At 44.3% G+C, this 16089-nt stretch overlaps 1 protein-coding gene across 1 annotated transcript; it reads left to right on the forward strand.

Moving 5' to 3' along the window:
* Positions 1 to 630: 630 nt before the first annotated feature.
* Positions 631 to 14917, forward strand: CLDN11 (claudin 11). The gene is made up of 3 exons (XM_045851517.1): positions 631 to 1092; positions 4366 to 4530; positions 13652 to 14917. Exons 1-3 carry the CDS (start codon positions 864 to 866, stop codon positions 13882 to 13884), a joined length of 627 nt encoding a protein of 208 aa, XP_045707473.1. The 5' UTR covers positions 631 to 863; the 3' UTR covers positions 13885 to 14917.
* Positions 14918 to 16089: the final 1172 nt, after the last annotated feature.

Below are 16089 nucleotides of genomic sequence, written 5' to 3' on the forward strand. Positions count from 1 at the left end.
TTTAGGAGAATTAGTTAATGAGATATTTTACGAGATAATACATGAATATAAATGCATGCACACAGTACATGACACAGCTGGGTAAATGAATTGCTATTGTCGTTATCACCGTTATTACGGTCATGGACGCCTCCGATGATTTTCGACTAGAGAAAGGACCCTTTTCTTTGAACTTGTAGCTGTGGTATGCTGAATGCTTCCCGTCTGTGCCTTAGGGCAACTCCCAGCTCATCAGTTACAGTCCAGTGGAGGAACTGCAGGGGACGCCCACGGGAGCACCAGGGTCCCTGCTCTCAGCCGGGAAGAAGCAGAAGAGGGATGGAGCTCAGAGAGGCAGCAAGAGCAATACTTCTCAACAAAATAGAACTCGCGCCTGACGTGAGCCCCCTTGGCGCTCTGCATTTCTTGGACCTGGATAGAATTACGGTATTTTACTTTCCAACACGGACTGCGAGATGCTCGCGCAGCCCGGGGGTGTGATCGCCCCCTCCTTTACCCTGCTCCCCCACACGGCCCACACCGGACCCCGCCCTGCGATTGGCCGGCTGGCCGGGGGCTATCTCCCATTGGCGCTCGCCGCAGAGCCTTCGGGATTTAAAGAGGGGGCGGGGGCTGGCTGCCCAGCCGCACTCCTGTCCGCGCGCCGTGCGCTAGTGGCCTTCCTAGCCGTGCCCTAGTTGCGCCGTCGGAGCTGGGCTCACAGCCTCTCCAGGCCTGACGCCGCCTCCAGCGTCCCGCAGCAGGCTGTCTCCAGCCAGCGGCTCGAGAGCGCGTGAGAGGGGCACCAGGGCAGGTGCGGTCCAGCCTGGGGCGCGGGCACAGCTAGTGCGTGAGGGGCGAGGCGCAGGGACACCAGGACAGCGATGATGGTGGCCACGTGTCTGCAGGTAGTGGGCTTTGTCACGAGCTTCGTAGGCTGGATCGGCATCATCGTCACCACGTCCACCAATGACTGGGTGGTGACTTGCGGCTACACTATCCCTACATGCCGCAAGCTGGATGAACTGGGCTCCAAGGGGCTGTGGGCTGACTGCGTCATGGCCACCGGGCTGTACCACTGCAAGCCCCTGGTGGACATCCTCATCCTGCCGGGTAAGGACCCCCGCCCAGCAAGTGGCTGCTCCCAAACCCTTATCCCTGGGGCAGACAGGGAAGGGGGTACTAGGCAAAACATTTCGAGCCCTTGAAGCCTGTTGGGCTGATTTTTGACACCATGAGTCTCACCTTTTTGTGGAGGAACCGAACCTCTCTTAGCCACAGCTTTCTTGTCTGGAATTTGGGAAGGTAGTGGTGGCCACTGGCGGAGTCACTCTGAGAAGTTAACGACCTGAGACTTAGACACATACTGGCATCCCAGCCCATGTGAATAACTGTCTCCGAGCCTGCCCCCTACTCCCGCTGTCAACGGACCAGAAGTAGTACTTGATCTCCTAGCCCGGCCTGCTCCCACAGGTGCCCTCCTTTCCCGTTAGACGCTATCCACACAGGCCAGGAGGAGAGAGAGAGATGCCAAGTGTTGCAACGAGTTTCCCGGTCCTCGTGGGACCTGGGACAGGCGTCGCGTTCTGGCAAGTTAGGGCCCACCTAGCTCCGCCAGGTCGGTTCCCGCAGGCCCCGGAGCCCGTCTTATTTCCCTCCCTGCGCCCCTGCTGTGGGGGCGTCTGTCTGCCCTGCCCAGCCTCCCTGCCCCTGTAGGGAAGAACGGGTGTCCCTGGAGGGTGCCCCCCAAGGGTCGCTCCCTCCCGGCCAGCTGTGTCTCGGAATGGGTAAAGGAGGGAGTGACTAGCCTCCGACCCTCTCCCTCCCCCGACGCGACGCAGGCCAGGGGCCCATCCTCACTTGCAGCCGGGTTAAGAAGTATGAGCAACAGTTCCAATTCATTTTTTAAACCTCGAACAAGTGGGATGACTGACGACGTCGCGGGAGCCCCTTCGGATTTTCTGCTCGGAATCTTTGTCCTGCCACCCAGATATATCAGCCCTGGCCAATAGTGCACGATTGCCTTATGTCTCGCTAGCCTTTGTGGGCGCGCATTTGAACATAACGCATATGCCAGTATCCTTAACAAGCGATGTAACTCGGTGTGACCTAGCAGGCCGAGGCCCCCAGTCTGGGAGCTTGTCTCTGCGCTTCTTTCCCTTTCGGATGAGCTTTGCTGCTCTTGCTTTAAGCATCCCCTTAAGTGCCTCCTATTAGTCCCTGTAGTCTGAATCAACCCCCTCCCCCACTTCTTCCTTGCTGCCCTGGTATTTGGCCCCTATTCCCATCACAGCACACTTCGACTTTATTTTTGTTCATTGCTCATAAGCCCCTTGCCTACTGCACTTTGGAATTCCTGAAGATATAGGTGACCTCCAACTTTCTATGCATCCTCTCCTGGACCCAGAATCGCTCCTGGCACATAGTAGGTGTGCACAATGCATGCCACTCCTGCATTCACAACCCCTTTCTGCATTTTGTTCTTCTAGAATGGCAGTTCTTGGGAACCCAGGTGTGGACCCACCTTCCCTTAGTGCTGGTGTTGGTAGACCTTGGTCAGACTTGGATCTGTGTTAGATCCTGTGCACAGGATCTGGGTCATTTGAACAGGTTACTAACCTCTATGAACCCCGGTGGTCTTCTTTTAAAAGTTAAAATCAAACTAATCCCCTCTCTTGTTAGGGTTGTTTTGGGGGTTAAACAAGATAAGAAATGTAAGTCTTTTGATAGAGTAGATGCTCCAAAAAAAGGTAGTGATATTTTTTTTGTTGAAAGCTAGGCAAGATATTTGTAGGAATCTTTGAAGCATAAAATTATTTCCTGCTTCCTTTCCCTGAAATTAAGTTTCCTAAGCATTCAGTGCCCAGTGGTTTATTTGCAAAGAACATAGACTGTCCGACAGAGGTAGTATGTTTTAGGGAGGGCCTAATCCTTCCTGCTCTCCCTGTCCTTTGCACTTCGGGTGGGAACAGGGAGAGATCCCAGTGTCCATGTTTTGGTTTCCAGATGTGGCCTTGACACCCAGCATGTGGACAGCCCACACCCTAAATTTCAGAACCTCAGTTTCTAGTTGACCGTCTCCCTTGTGTCAGCCCTGGCTCTCCTACAAGCTGGAGGGGCACAAGGCTGTGGTCAGAGGTCCTGCCCCAGACTTTCTATGGGTCCTCTCTGGAGATCTTTAAGTCAGTTAATACTTGGTTGACTGGCTACCTTTAATTCTGAAGAAGCTGGGATGGGCCATCGTCAGAAGAGTACCCTGGTGGAGTCTGAATTCTAGCAGAGCATATCTTGCCAAGAGACAGTGTCGCAGTTGCGTCTTGGAGCACAGATCAGGATGGCCAGATTTGGTGTGAGGGTCCTGGCATATGAGGCAGAAGCTGGGGCTCATTTTTGACCTTTTCATGAACTCTGCCCCCCTGAGGCCGTGCTACTAGCTCTAATTCACTCCGAGCCCTCCCACCCCCCAAAAGAGTAATAAATACAACTTTTTTTTAGAGGAGGGAGAGTGTTTTAATGAGAAACAATACATTCAAGTTTGTCAGAGTCTCCCAGTAGATCAGACTTATTTTACATAAATATTGTAATATTGTAACCTGTTTCTTAATAGAGTTGTTACCTGGCATTTCCTTTGACAGTATAAAGTTTTGGTAGTTTTGCTTCTCTCTTATTATTCAACTTGGGTATTCCTTCATTTATAATTGTATATTTACATACACAGCAGGCACTGAGTTAACTAACTCCAGGTGTCTGCGCTCTAGGAATCCCTGGGGCTGGAGAGATGCCTTTCAAGCAGTGATAATGGAGTAGTAACACCAGTTAACCATAGCTATCCTTTTTAGAATGCTTAGCTTGTGCTAGGTACTATACCAAACACTGCATAAATTAACTAACTTAACCTTAGTTGAATTTGGTTAGAGAGATGCAGGTACTATTATTATTTGTACCCTATAGATGAGGAAAGTGACAAGAAAGTGACAGCAATTTAGGAACTTGCCCAAGGTCACACAGGTAAGTGTGTCAACAGCAGGTTGGAACCAATAGCCCACCCATCACAGAAGGCTCCTTGGAAGGTTTGAGTTTTATTCTGAATCTTTCACAAGGTGATATAAAAATGTGATTGGACTCCTGGCCCCTTCATTCTCAAAACCTGGAGAAGTGGTCTAAACCCAGATCCCTGTTCAGTCTCTCTGTCCCTTAACCTCCCTTTTTTGTCACTGAGTCACTTTAAACATTGAACATGTGACGTGATCATGGACAACATGTAACACCTAAGTCCTGGAGTGGGCAAGCGGGAGGAAGGCCAGTGGCACGGAATTCCTGCGGGGCAGGGTGCAGAGTCCAAGGGGACCCTTGGTCTAACCCACCTGTCTGCTCTCTTGCTCCCAGGCTACGTGCAGGCCTGCCGAGCCCTGATGATTGCAGCCTCGGTCCTGGGCCTGCCGGCCATTCTCCTGCTGCTGACAGTTCTCCCCTGCATCCGAATGGGTCAAGAACCTGGCGTGGCCAAGTACAGGCGGGCCCAGCTGGCTGGTGTTATGCTCATTCTGCTGGGTAAGACAGCTTTCTACGTGGCCCCCAACTCTGAGTAAATGTGATGAATGTCAGATCTTGCTGTTGCTTCATCCAGTTCAAGAGAGGCCTTGGCTTTTTCAGGGAAAACCAAGAATCCACTGTGGAATACACCCTCCACAATGTGTATCCCTTTGTGTTTCACGGGAGGGTTACACAGAGGGAGAAGTCATATCCGTGCGGGGGTCGGGGAGGTCACTGAATATGAACATAAGTCAAGAAACAAAAGGCAAAAAGGGGATTGTGAGGGTAGGAAATACCTGAGGGAGAGACCAGAGGACAGAAAAGAGTTACACAGTGGCTCTTCTCTCAGGCTTCCCAGGTCCCATAGCAGGTCAGTTGAGTCAGAACTTCAGGGTATAAAGCCAGAAAAACATATTTTATCAGATGACTTTATGTATACTTAGGACTGAGAACTTCAGTTAATCTAGAAAGAAAGAATAGAGGAAGAGGAGAGCGATGGAAAAGAAAGATGCTAAGGATGGCAGATCACTAGGGGATGAGTCAATCCTTTATTCCATAAGTATTCTCTGAGCACCTCCTGAGTGCCCGGCACCCCGGCTGACACTGGGGACATTGGAAAAACTGTCAGTCTCTGCCTTGAGTGTGCCCGGACATCTTGATAGTGTGTGGTATGTGCTCACCTTAAAAAGCTGCATACACTGTGCATGCACATGGGAGGCACCTCAGCCAGACCAGAGGAGTGTCCCAGAGCAGAGGATCCCAGTGATGAGTTTTGAGCATTAGAGAGAAGGTGGTCAGGGCATGGACCGGAGGGAGGGACTGGCCCAGGCAATGGCATATACTTGTTCAATTTTTCTGATTACTCCAGCATACAGAGGGCTTGATTTAACCACCATGAGAGGGTCTTTCTAGCTCCATGGCCTTCAGTGATTTTATTTCTCTCTATTTTTTTCTTGAATGCCAATTCCACTAATACATTCTGAATCCTAATAGAAGGCACGAATTTTGAGGACTCTTGTTGTAAAGTGCACTGATACATCAGTGAGGAGAAACTGGTGTGGGTCGGATATAAAGTCAAGTCCTCAAACTGGTATCAGACCATGTGCTTGAAGGGTGAGGGCAAGAGATCAGGGTTCTGTGTGGGCCATTGCTACTTAGTGACCGTCACCCACAGTGACACCAGTGAAGTGAGGGGACATGAGAGGTACAGGCACCATTTCACAAGATGACAAAGGAATGGAGGTTTTGGGGGGCTTGTGAAGCCACAGAGAATTCAGAGGAGGAGCTTGTGTGTGTGTGTGTGTGTGTGTGTGTGTGTGTGCGCGTGCACACGCGCGCGCATGGATGTGTTAACAGGAGTGAAAAGACCAGAATACCACTGTAATTTCCCGAGAAGAACCTGGACATGGATGTTTTGGTTCCAGCCACAAAGAATGTGTGTGGAAGTGCCACATCAAACACACAGTCACAGCATCAAGTGCCTCGTCGAACTCACTGGGCACTTTTGACAGTCAGGTCTTTGGATCTGAATTTCCTTTCTAACAAGTAGACCAGAAAAAACTGTACAAGTACATTGGTTTGTAGAATCCAGAAGACACCCATCTCATCCTAGACACTTGCCTGTGTTTGTGACTTCGCTCATATTCTCACGGAAGCTGCAGAAGGCTTTCTCTTTGGCTACGAGGGTGCAAAGCCAAAGATGTGTCTGCTGTTTTAAGGGTTCATCTTTAGAGATCCTGGCCTTCCATACAAGCATCACAGAATGCCCACAGGTAAGGGCACACATTAAAACCCCCACAAGACCAAACTCAAACCCTGTGGAAAATAAAGATGTAAAAGATGCACATGTAGACACATTGGCATTTTTAAAACCCCCCTAAAAGTAGCCTAATTGCCCAGTTGAATAAGAAGGGTTATTTTAAAAAATAGCAACCAGTTGTTTGAAACTTGCCTAGCTGAATTCAACACAGTTTTCTTTACCTTTTTTAAAGGGCTGGTGGACGTAGGCAGAATAGTAGGAAGGAAAGTGAGGTGAGGCTGGGTATCAGTCCTGTTTGCTGCCTGGAATGAAATGGTGGAAGGGATGATGGAGGGGGTGTTGAGTGACCGGAGCCTCGGGGAGGCTGCACCTTTCTGGCCACTCTGCTAGGACTGGAGGGAGGGCGCCACTCCTTGCTCTCCTGTAGCCTGACATTTCCCGTGTTACCGGCTTCCTCTTTGATTGCCCCTGTCCAGATTTATTTCTCAGGGGGTGGCCACTTGCCTTTGGGTTAGATGTTATTTTGACTGGAACAAGCTAGCTCTGGAAATGTAAAGCTCATTGTCTCAAGTGTGGCACCTGCTGGTCTCCCCGAGGCCTTCTCTCCACGGAGCCGGGAGCTGAGTGCCTTGTTTTCCCTGCTGGCAGAGGGTGGGAGGAGCCAGAGGGAGTGAAGGGTCCCTTTGTGAGGCTCTGGACTGGCTTCTGTCGCTTTCCCTCTCTGCTTTCTCTCTCTGGGAGAAGCCAGTGCTGGGCTCATGCTGCGGCCTGGGGGCCACCAGTGGTGCCCCAGCTGAGGCGTGGTCTGTGACCAAAGGGGACCAGGCAACATGGGGGTTTGGGAGTCTAGGAACTGGAAACAGTGTCAGAGTTAATCTTAGTATGGGAACTGTAAACATGGTTAATTAAAATCCATTCTTTCTGGCCCTGAAAATCTTTAATTATTTTTCCCAAAGCTTAAAACCATGTTGTCTGTTGTACAACAGCTTTGTTTCTCAGCAGTCTAAGTTTAAGGGTGTGAGGATTTGGTTCCTGTTGTGGGGGAAGGAGTGGAGGCCCATAGCTGTTGGCTTCTTAAGCCAGATGAGTAGCTCAGGGAGCAGCAGGCCCCTCAGATCAGAATGGATCTGAGGCAAATCTAATCTGTGGTTTTTCACAAGCCCCTGCTGAGGCAGGAGGTGGCTGTGCTTTATCTTAACATTTGGAGTCAGACCAACTGTACTGAGTCTCAGATTCAGTTCACCACTTTCCAGCTGTGTGAACTGGGACAGTTAACTTAATGTCTCTGAGCCTTTATATCAAATGGGAGCAGCAATGCTTTCTGAAATTGGTAATAGTAAAATGACATAAGTTCTTTAGTAGGATGTTGGCACATAATACCTGCTCAACAGCTGGTTGCCATTGTTATTGCTGTGGTTGGTTAGAGGAACCAGAGGGCTAACCCATGGGGCCGTTGGGCGTTCTTTCGATCATGTCTCATTTTTGCAGGGTACTCTCCACGCGTGGCACTAGTAAGGAGAGACCATGGTCTGTTCCTGGAAATACTAGGTCATAGCCTGTGCTAATGGAAATAGTTTTTTTGTTTACTTTGTAGAAACGAGAGTGTAGGGATCCATAGTTGGAGTTTTTTTGCTTATTACATTATAAAAAGCTGCCTTAAGTTACCAAACTGAAAGCGCTCAAGTTTAGTTCTGATTCAGTCTAATATTTATCTCACTATAAGTTAGAAAGTACTTGATTCAGGTGAGTCTTAGAGAGATGGGATAGGAATGGAAGGAAAGGAGATATATTTTCTTTCTTTCGTTTTAGAGATTTTATTTATTTATTTTTAGAGAGGGAAGGGAGGAGGAAAGAGAGAGAGAGAGAGAAACATCAATGTGCGGTTGCTGGGGGCCATGGCCTGCAACCCAGGAATGTGCCCTGACTGGGAATCGAACCTGTGACACTCTGGTTCATAGCCCGCGCTCAGTCCACTGAGCTACGCCAGCCAGGGCTTGTATTTTCTTTCTTAATGGAAACCTTTTATCTTCCCTCCTCCTTTTAAAAACTGGTCCCAGGAATCCTACTTGTGTTAGAAAAAAGTTATTTTAACTAGGAACTTACAGGCTCACACTGAAACTGCAGTGAAACAAACGATGTGTGCAAATGTGGGACAAGTCGTCGTGCACGGAATTGGATGTCTCGCAGGAGTGGGAATTCTCGGGTGTTGCTTCTTAATTGTGGGGTCTTAAGAGAACTGTTAGAACAATTCTTCCTCCAAACTCATTATCTTTATAGAGACAAGTCCCTAATGTAAATCAAATTTCATACGAGTAATGGAAAGGATGTGGCGTCTTAGTATGGGTGTGGCTTAGAATGACCTTATCAGTAAAATTGGAGGAATTACCGGTAACTGCTTTGTGAGGTCTCTCCTGTCTCTAAGTTCTGTGACCTTTAAAAAAAGTCAACAAATAACCATGAGACTGGCTTTGAAAAATGATTATAGGAAAAGAAAACGATACTGATGTATGGAATAGAAATAAAGGGGAAAGTGCTGAAAGCAGGCCAGGAAAATGATGTACTCAAATATTCCATCAACTTGATGATTGTTGTAAAAATTAGATGTTCAGAAAAGTCTGTGTAAGAGGAATATGTCTTTTGGCAACTATGCTTTCTTAAGTCAAAATTTAGAGAATGATAAATAAAAAAGAAAAACAAAAAATTTTCTAGTTTCAAATTGTGAGGAAACATCAGATAAATATGACTCCAACCAAGAGCTTTTCAGAAAAGCTGTCTGGTTGCCTTGAGTTAACTGGCATCTTTGTGAAAAGCTGACGCTGGTTGCCATATTGATCGTGTGTAATAACAGTATCTGTTGTAGAAGACAATGTTCAATACATTGTAAAAGGTTAACCGGAGGGGGATTTTAAAAAAAGCTTTTATTATGGAAAGCTTCAAACATACACAAAGTAGAAAGAGTAATCTATAAACCCCCATGAACCCAAACTCATCCTCAATAATGGTCCGATCACGGCCAACCTGCTTCTTCTCTGTACTTCCCCTTTTCTTCCAGCCCCCAGATTTTTTGGAAGCAAATATCAATAATATGAAGGAAGATTTTTTCCAGTGTTACTAATATAAGTCAGATTGATTTAAGTGATTTTAATGAGAATATTGCTTTGTGTTAGAAATGATGCTTTGGAAAGTCCTTTCAGCGCTTCATTCTGAAAGAGAACGCCCGAGGACAGAGGCGCCCGTGGAGGAAGGCAGAAGTAGCAGGGTCTGGCCTTCTTCTGTCTTTCTGGGTCTCTTTGTCTGCCTATCTGTCTCTCTATGGCTTTCTTTCTCTCTAAGTTGTTACCTCCAAACACACCTGTACTGATTTCATTTAGCTTCATCACATCTGTTGGTCACCTAATTCCTAAAGGGATTAAAAATACACTTACATTTCATCACTCTAAAATTGCCTTTCCAAATGTTTTCGGTGTTTGGCTACATGAAGATCATTGCTAACTGTTAATAATGATACATTCTGTCAATTAAAGAACACATAGTTTCACATTATTTGAGACTTATCAAGAGAGGCAAACATTTTTATTTAATGAAGAGCAATGCATTTTACCTGTAGAGGACCAAGTCCAGATGAATCTTTATCTACATAGTGAAGCTTTTTCTCCCTTCTCTCCTTCTTTTATTTTTGAAGCTAAGAATATCTCCAATTTTCACTTGGCATTCCCCTCACAAATGGCAGATTTTATCCCCTTGTGCAGTAAACTATTGCACTTTCTGAAGTTATAAAGAGAAACAGACTGAAAAATTCATGTTAAAACTTCCCTGTCCTGTTTTTAGATACTTAATTTAAAAACAAGATCTCTTGACATGAAAGAAAAACAATGAAAATCCCCTTTGTCTTTCTTCAATTTCCTTTACCTTATACATAACTGACATTTTAAGAAAAACATTAAAAATTTTCCTTAGATAATAAAGAGGACCATTATAAACTGCTCCTTCCTCTGTGTGTGTGTGTGTGTGTGTGTGTGTGTGTGTGTGTGTGTTCAAACAGAAATAAATCTAGCAGGTCTTATATGTCTTTAAGAAAGCTAAAAATCATTGCCAGTTGTATTAGTTCACATCATTTAGTTATGATTTGACTTCGATTTTGAACTTTATTGATTAAAACATATCCTCCTTTCCCTTCAAACCACTTCTGAAATTGAATAAATTTTCCCTTTTCAGTTTGTAAACATCCTTCATTGTGAGTTCAGTGGGAGGTCACTGTTTCCAGTGAACCCATTCATTTCCTTTCATGTTGCGTGGCGGTCTGTCATCTCTCAGTGGTTTTGATGTGGTTCATCTTTGAGAGCCACAGGAATTCCACCCAGAGTTCATTTATCTGCTGGGAAATAAAAAGCTTGCTGGTACTCATTTGCCTTGTTTTGCCTGGATTATAAAAGAAGGCAATCTTTAATGAGGTAAATCTTGAGCTTGTAACTTTAAGTGTGTTCAAGTCGCGTAGTAAGGTATCATGATTTTGGAAGTTAGTTTTGGTGTGTACGAAGTGGAAAGTAGAACTGATACTGCCTCTCATTCGTTAGTCTGTCTGTCCATCCCTTCACCCATTCACTCATTACTCCTGTAGGTTCTTTATTTAGACATTTTTCTGAGTTTTCCTTTTTCTAATGAATTGTATTGGAATAAAATCTAACAAAATCCCTGAAACTCTCAAAATCAAGATCAATGAATTCTTTTGGAATATTTATTGAACCTGATTCTTTCCCTATATGAAAATAACCTTGTTTTATTAGCTTGCTTAGAAAGAGGGGAAGAATTAAATGAAATTAGAGGTAATTTCTAATCTTACTCTATAAAACCTTAACCATATCTGAAAGTTAAGTGAGGTTTACATGAAATATGGGCAATGCCTATGTGTGTGTATGTGTGTGTTTAAATATAAACCATAAAAATATAAAAATTTAATTATAACTTGTTTGAAAACCAGTTAACTATTTGTAGGAAATATTGATTGGGTTGAACGAAATCAGTTGTTTGGGAATCAAATCCTTTCTTCCTATGGAATTCAGCTTTACACTCCCTACCTTTTCCCTCTAATCAGGCTGGAGTGTTTGGAAGCTCCTATGTTACTGTTTTTGCCCATAGTGATAAATTCTCACTTTTGGAGTCTAGGGGTTTGTAGCTGAATTGTGCATTAATACAAAAACTCAAGAGCAGTTCTCTTTGGCTGAAACACTCTAGAAGAGGATTCTGTCCCTTGTCCTGATAAAGAAAAAGGTTTTCCTCTGTGCTTTGCTGTGTGTATGGCTGTGACAATAGCCAAGCAGTTCTGTAAGAGTGCCAGATCTGGAAACTGCAGCCAGATGAATAGGAAGAAAAAGACTTCTCCCTGCATCTCAGGGGTTTAAAACCCTGGACTGGAAAGGAAGATTTGGTTAGCATGGGTCCTATTAAGAACATTCTATTCATGGTACCTGATACAAAAATATTACAAAAGCTGGCATGATTGTGCTTACCTTTTAGGAAAAATGCATCCATTAACATATGGATAGATTTGAGCTTCTTAGATAGTCTATATAAACGCCTTAAAATATGTGAATAGCTCACAATTAATGGAGTGAATTTAGACTGTTAGAGAGCCAATTTTAGCAATTCAAACACCAATTTACTTTCTCCCTCTGACTTCTACTTGGGATCTATGCTTTTAAAGGATAGAAATCACATCTCTTTAGGTTTGTCTAAGCCCAGCTTGTGGGGTGGACTTAATCTGTTGCCCACAAAGATCCGTGTTACAAGCTACATGGCAGGAAATGAGACAGTTCTTTGAAAATGGACAAGATTTAAAACTTTGCTTTAGTTTAGAATTAATGTGTGGGGCTATTAGAATTGAGTGCTTATGCTAAAGGAAAATTATACTTCTTCTCTGTGGGTAGAGAGGTGAGTTAGTAAGTCACTCAGTATGAGTAGAAATCAGAAGCTCACTGAGTTGAAAGTGACCAGGGTACCCCAGGTAGCAAACATTGCAATGCCTGTCTTGAATTCATTGAATGCTTTATGACTAACCATTGAAAGCATCATCATTGTCATCATCATCATCATCATCACTATTATTATCATTATTTTGATCTGTCAACTTTAACATGCCATCCTAACTTAAAGCTTTAACTAAAATTTCTGTTCTGCGTGTAGTCTGTGAGCATCTAGATGATAAGGAAGGAAGCTATGGGGTTATTTTGTCCAGGACTGTGTTGTTCAGTACAGTAGCCACTAGCCACATGTGGGCATTTACATGTAAATTAATCAAAATTCAGAATTCGGTTTTTCAGTTTCCTTAGCTTCATGAGAAATGTTCAATAGCCTGTGTAGCTTGTGGCTATCCCATTTGGCAGTGCAAGTCTAGAGATTAGAAAAAGTTTTAAATGTCTGTAGGCTGCTGCCTGCCCTTGTTTTGCTACTTTGTTTAGGAGGAGAGAAAAAACTAAATGATATAGAGGTGATTTCTGTCATTAAAATCTAAGCCGAATCTGTAAGTTAGACTGGTTGGTGCAAGACCATAAGTTTCTACCATTCTGATTCATCACAACAAATGCCATTACCATAAAATCCCTCAATGGGTGAACTCTTGCTCCAAGGACTGTTGTTCATTTGTATGTTGAGATTTTTGTGATTGTGAACAGCGTAACACAAACTCAAACTCCTGGCTGTTATGACACTGATGCTTAGCAACAATTCACCACAGTAAGAGAATGTTCACAGCTGCTTTAGGGCTTTGTACTGTGAATTGACTAAACTGAAAAAATAGAGTGGAAAATTGAAGCAGGCACAATCCTGTGTCCCATTCCTGAGTAAGTCAGGTCACTCAGTTATTCCACTGGGGTACACTGACCACCTACTATGTGCCTCACACTGAGCCAAATACTAACTTTATGAAGATAAGACATGGTCCTTGCTGTCTAGGAACTCAGAACTTGGAATGGAAAATAAACATGTAAAGAGATAATTATAATATAATTGGGTAAGTATAATAAAAGAGTTATAACTACAGATATTTAAAGTCAAGATATATATATTTATATAATACATGTAAGCAAATACAAATACAGTATTTTGGACTTGTAATTTATTACTAGGTTTTTACATTGGAGTTCTTTGTCTCTCACCTGCTGAAAAAATAAGGATGTGGCAGTTTGATACCACCTTTTGAGTCGCTTGTTCTGTAGATGCAAACCTTTAGGTTCAGACTGTGGAGGGAGCAGAGCTGTGTGACTCGAGTATATTGGGGTTGGTTGGAAGCCAGAGATGTGTGTATGAGGACTGAAGGGTGGGCTGCCCGCGGTACTTGGTGTGTGATGGAAGTGCCCAGTCACAGCCTTCTCCATGTCTCCCCAGCTCTCTGCGCCATTGTTGCCACCATCTGGTTCCCCGTGTGCGCCCACCGTGAGACCACCATCGTGAGCTTTGGCTACTCCCTGTATGCGGGCTGGATCGGAGCCGTGCTTTGCCTCGTGGGTGGCTGTGTCATCGTCTGCTGCGCTGGAGATGCCCAGGCGTTTGGGGAAAACCGTTTCTACTACTCTTCGGGCTCCAGCTCCCCCACTCACGCCAAGAGCGCCCATGTATAAGACAGGTGCCAGCCTGCCAGCCACGGAGGTGCTGTGGATGCTGGGCCTGTGGCCCTAGGTTCACTGCCCTAGTTGGGGAAACCCCTCCTCTGTCAGGCTCCAAAGCCAAAGGTCTAGAATAGCATCCTTTCTGGCATTTTGTAGTCTTAATACCCGCCCCCCGAACCCCAAATCCCATTTTGTTGCCTTAAAATAAATCTTCAGCAGCTCAGATAATGCCCACATGTTTTTCTCATGGTTTTGCCCACTATTACCTCTTGGGCGTTCTTTTGTTATCCATAAAAGTTATACATTTACATTTTTTCTCTCTCTGTCTTTAAATTTTAATTATCTTGCAAACATTGTTGAGTTGGGCGTGGGGGAGAGAAATAAAAGACACTTTTCAAACTGTTGTTACAGATGACAATGGGAGCCTCATAAAGATGCCTCTCTGTTCCCTCCCTCCCCTCTGGCTCCGAGGTCATTTAGTTATAAGTTAGAAAGATAGAACTGGGGACATGGGGCGGGGGAGGTGGGGGAGTCCCGAACTTCCCTTCCATGGGAAAGTCTTTTGTAAGTTGAGGGCATGGGGGTGGGGATTTTTTCTTTTTTAGTTTGTGATTTCACATTTATCTGTACATACTTTTTCAAGATTGATCATTTTTATAACCACGGTTTTCCTGAAATTCTCAATGTAGTATGAAGGAAAGAAACCAAATAGACTTTCATTATGTGATACATGATAGCACAAGTGAGTATAACTCTAACTGGCATTCCACACAATGTTTTTGGTTTCTAGTTTGTGTGATGTAGTTTTTAATTCTACATATGCATATGCTTCAACTTCACACACTTTAAAGCTATTTTTCCTCTCTCTGTTTCCATTCTGTTAGCCACCTCGAAGCGATTCTTGTTTAACATCAATTGTACTGTTGAATTTGGCTCTACGGGTGTGAACTCTGACGGTGAGTCAGTATCTGAGACCCCAAGCTCTCCAAACCTCTATGGTGCCTTTTGTTCCTGAAGTGAAATCTGTGCAATAAAATAACAGACTGTCTGCAAAACTGGCCTTTAATGTTCTGTTGTATCCAGAGGTATCACTTATTGATTTTAAACAATTTCAATAGTCTCTAGTAATTTATAGGGACCCCGATCAGTGATGCAAGAACAAGTCATTCTGCACTGCCCTGAATAATTAAAAAGTTGTATTTTATTCACTATATTGTGGTGGTAATGTGTGGTCACAAAAGGGTAGCCTGGATGCTCTCCAGGTTTCTTAAGGGGAGTGACATTAGTGGCGTCTTTAAGTTACATATAAATGGGCAAAAATCAGAAATTGAGTGCTATGCATTATACAGTTAATCTTTTTAAATCTACTTTGAACACTTAGTAAAGGAATTGGGTAGGTGTAAAAGGAAGTATAAAACAAACCTATTTTATTGGATCTTTAGGTAATAATATTTAAATATATTTTGTTCATTGATGTTTGGAAATTTTGGACAAAGACAGACACATTGAGTTGATTTTTGTTTTCTATTCCAGAAACGCTGACCAGTTACGATTCTGCTATAGAAAAACAGATTACAACCTATTTTGGCAGTATTTTTCCAACAATACTAATTTCATTAGCTGGTGGTATAATCATCAGCAAACATTTCCTCTTTGGAAATATCCCCTTGGGCTAGTCATTTTTGTAGATATTTGTGTACATTAGGAGATTATTACCTGGTGGAAACTATTTCTGAATTACTTATACAGAAAAGACAATCTTTATGTTGACCAAAATATTTGCTCATCATGATAGTTTTTGTAAGGACACAAGCCATGTGATTATATTAGAGGATGCTCCCTAATGCAGAATCTCATCATTGTGACCATGAGTGGAGCCAAGGGCACTGGGTGGACGTGCAAAGTTTTGGATCCCCACGGCCCCTCTCCTTTCAACCACCAGCTTGAAGTAGAAGCATCAAGTGTTTTTGTTCTCCGCTTGTGATGGATGTCCCCACCCACCCGCCTCCTTCCCTGACGCTGCTGCTTACTTTCTCATGGGAGGATGTGTGCTATGTGAGCCCCACTTTTTCCTGTAGCAGAAGAGATACCCCAAATCTCCCCTAGCTGACCACATTAGGGAATTCCATTTTGTAGGCCATAACTCAGTGTGGGGGAGGTAGGGAAGGGGAGCTGCTGCACTAGAACAGCGCTATTCAGTAGAAATATACCAGGAGC

This window comes from Phyllostomus hastatus, unplaced genomic scaffold (genome assembly GCF_019186645.2).
Source record: "Phyllostomus hastatus isolate PE091 unplaced genomic scaffold, TTU_PhHast_1.1 phas_contig_86, whole genome shotgun sequence".
In the NCBI taxonomy this organism is placed as follows: Eukaryota; Metazoa; Chordata; class Mammalia; order Chiroptera; family Phyllostomidae; genus Phyllostomus; species Phyllostomus hastatus.

Excerpts from the sequence above, each read along its gene's own strand:
- CLDN11 (XM_045851517.1), top strand. The coding sequence starts at position 864 with ATGATGGTGGCCACGTGTCTGCAGGTAGTGGGCTTTGTCACGAGCTTC. Across the intron at positions 1,093-4,365 it reads GGACATCCTCATCCTGCCGG|GCTACGTGCAGGCCTGCCGA; the intron begins GTAAGGACCCCC and ends TCTTGCTCCCAG. Across the intron at positions 4,531-13,651 it reads TGTTATGCTCATTCTGCTGG|CTCTCTGCGCCATTGTTGCC; the intron begins GTAAGACAGCTT and ends ATGTCTCCCCAG.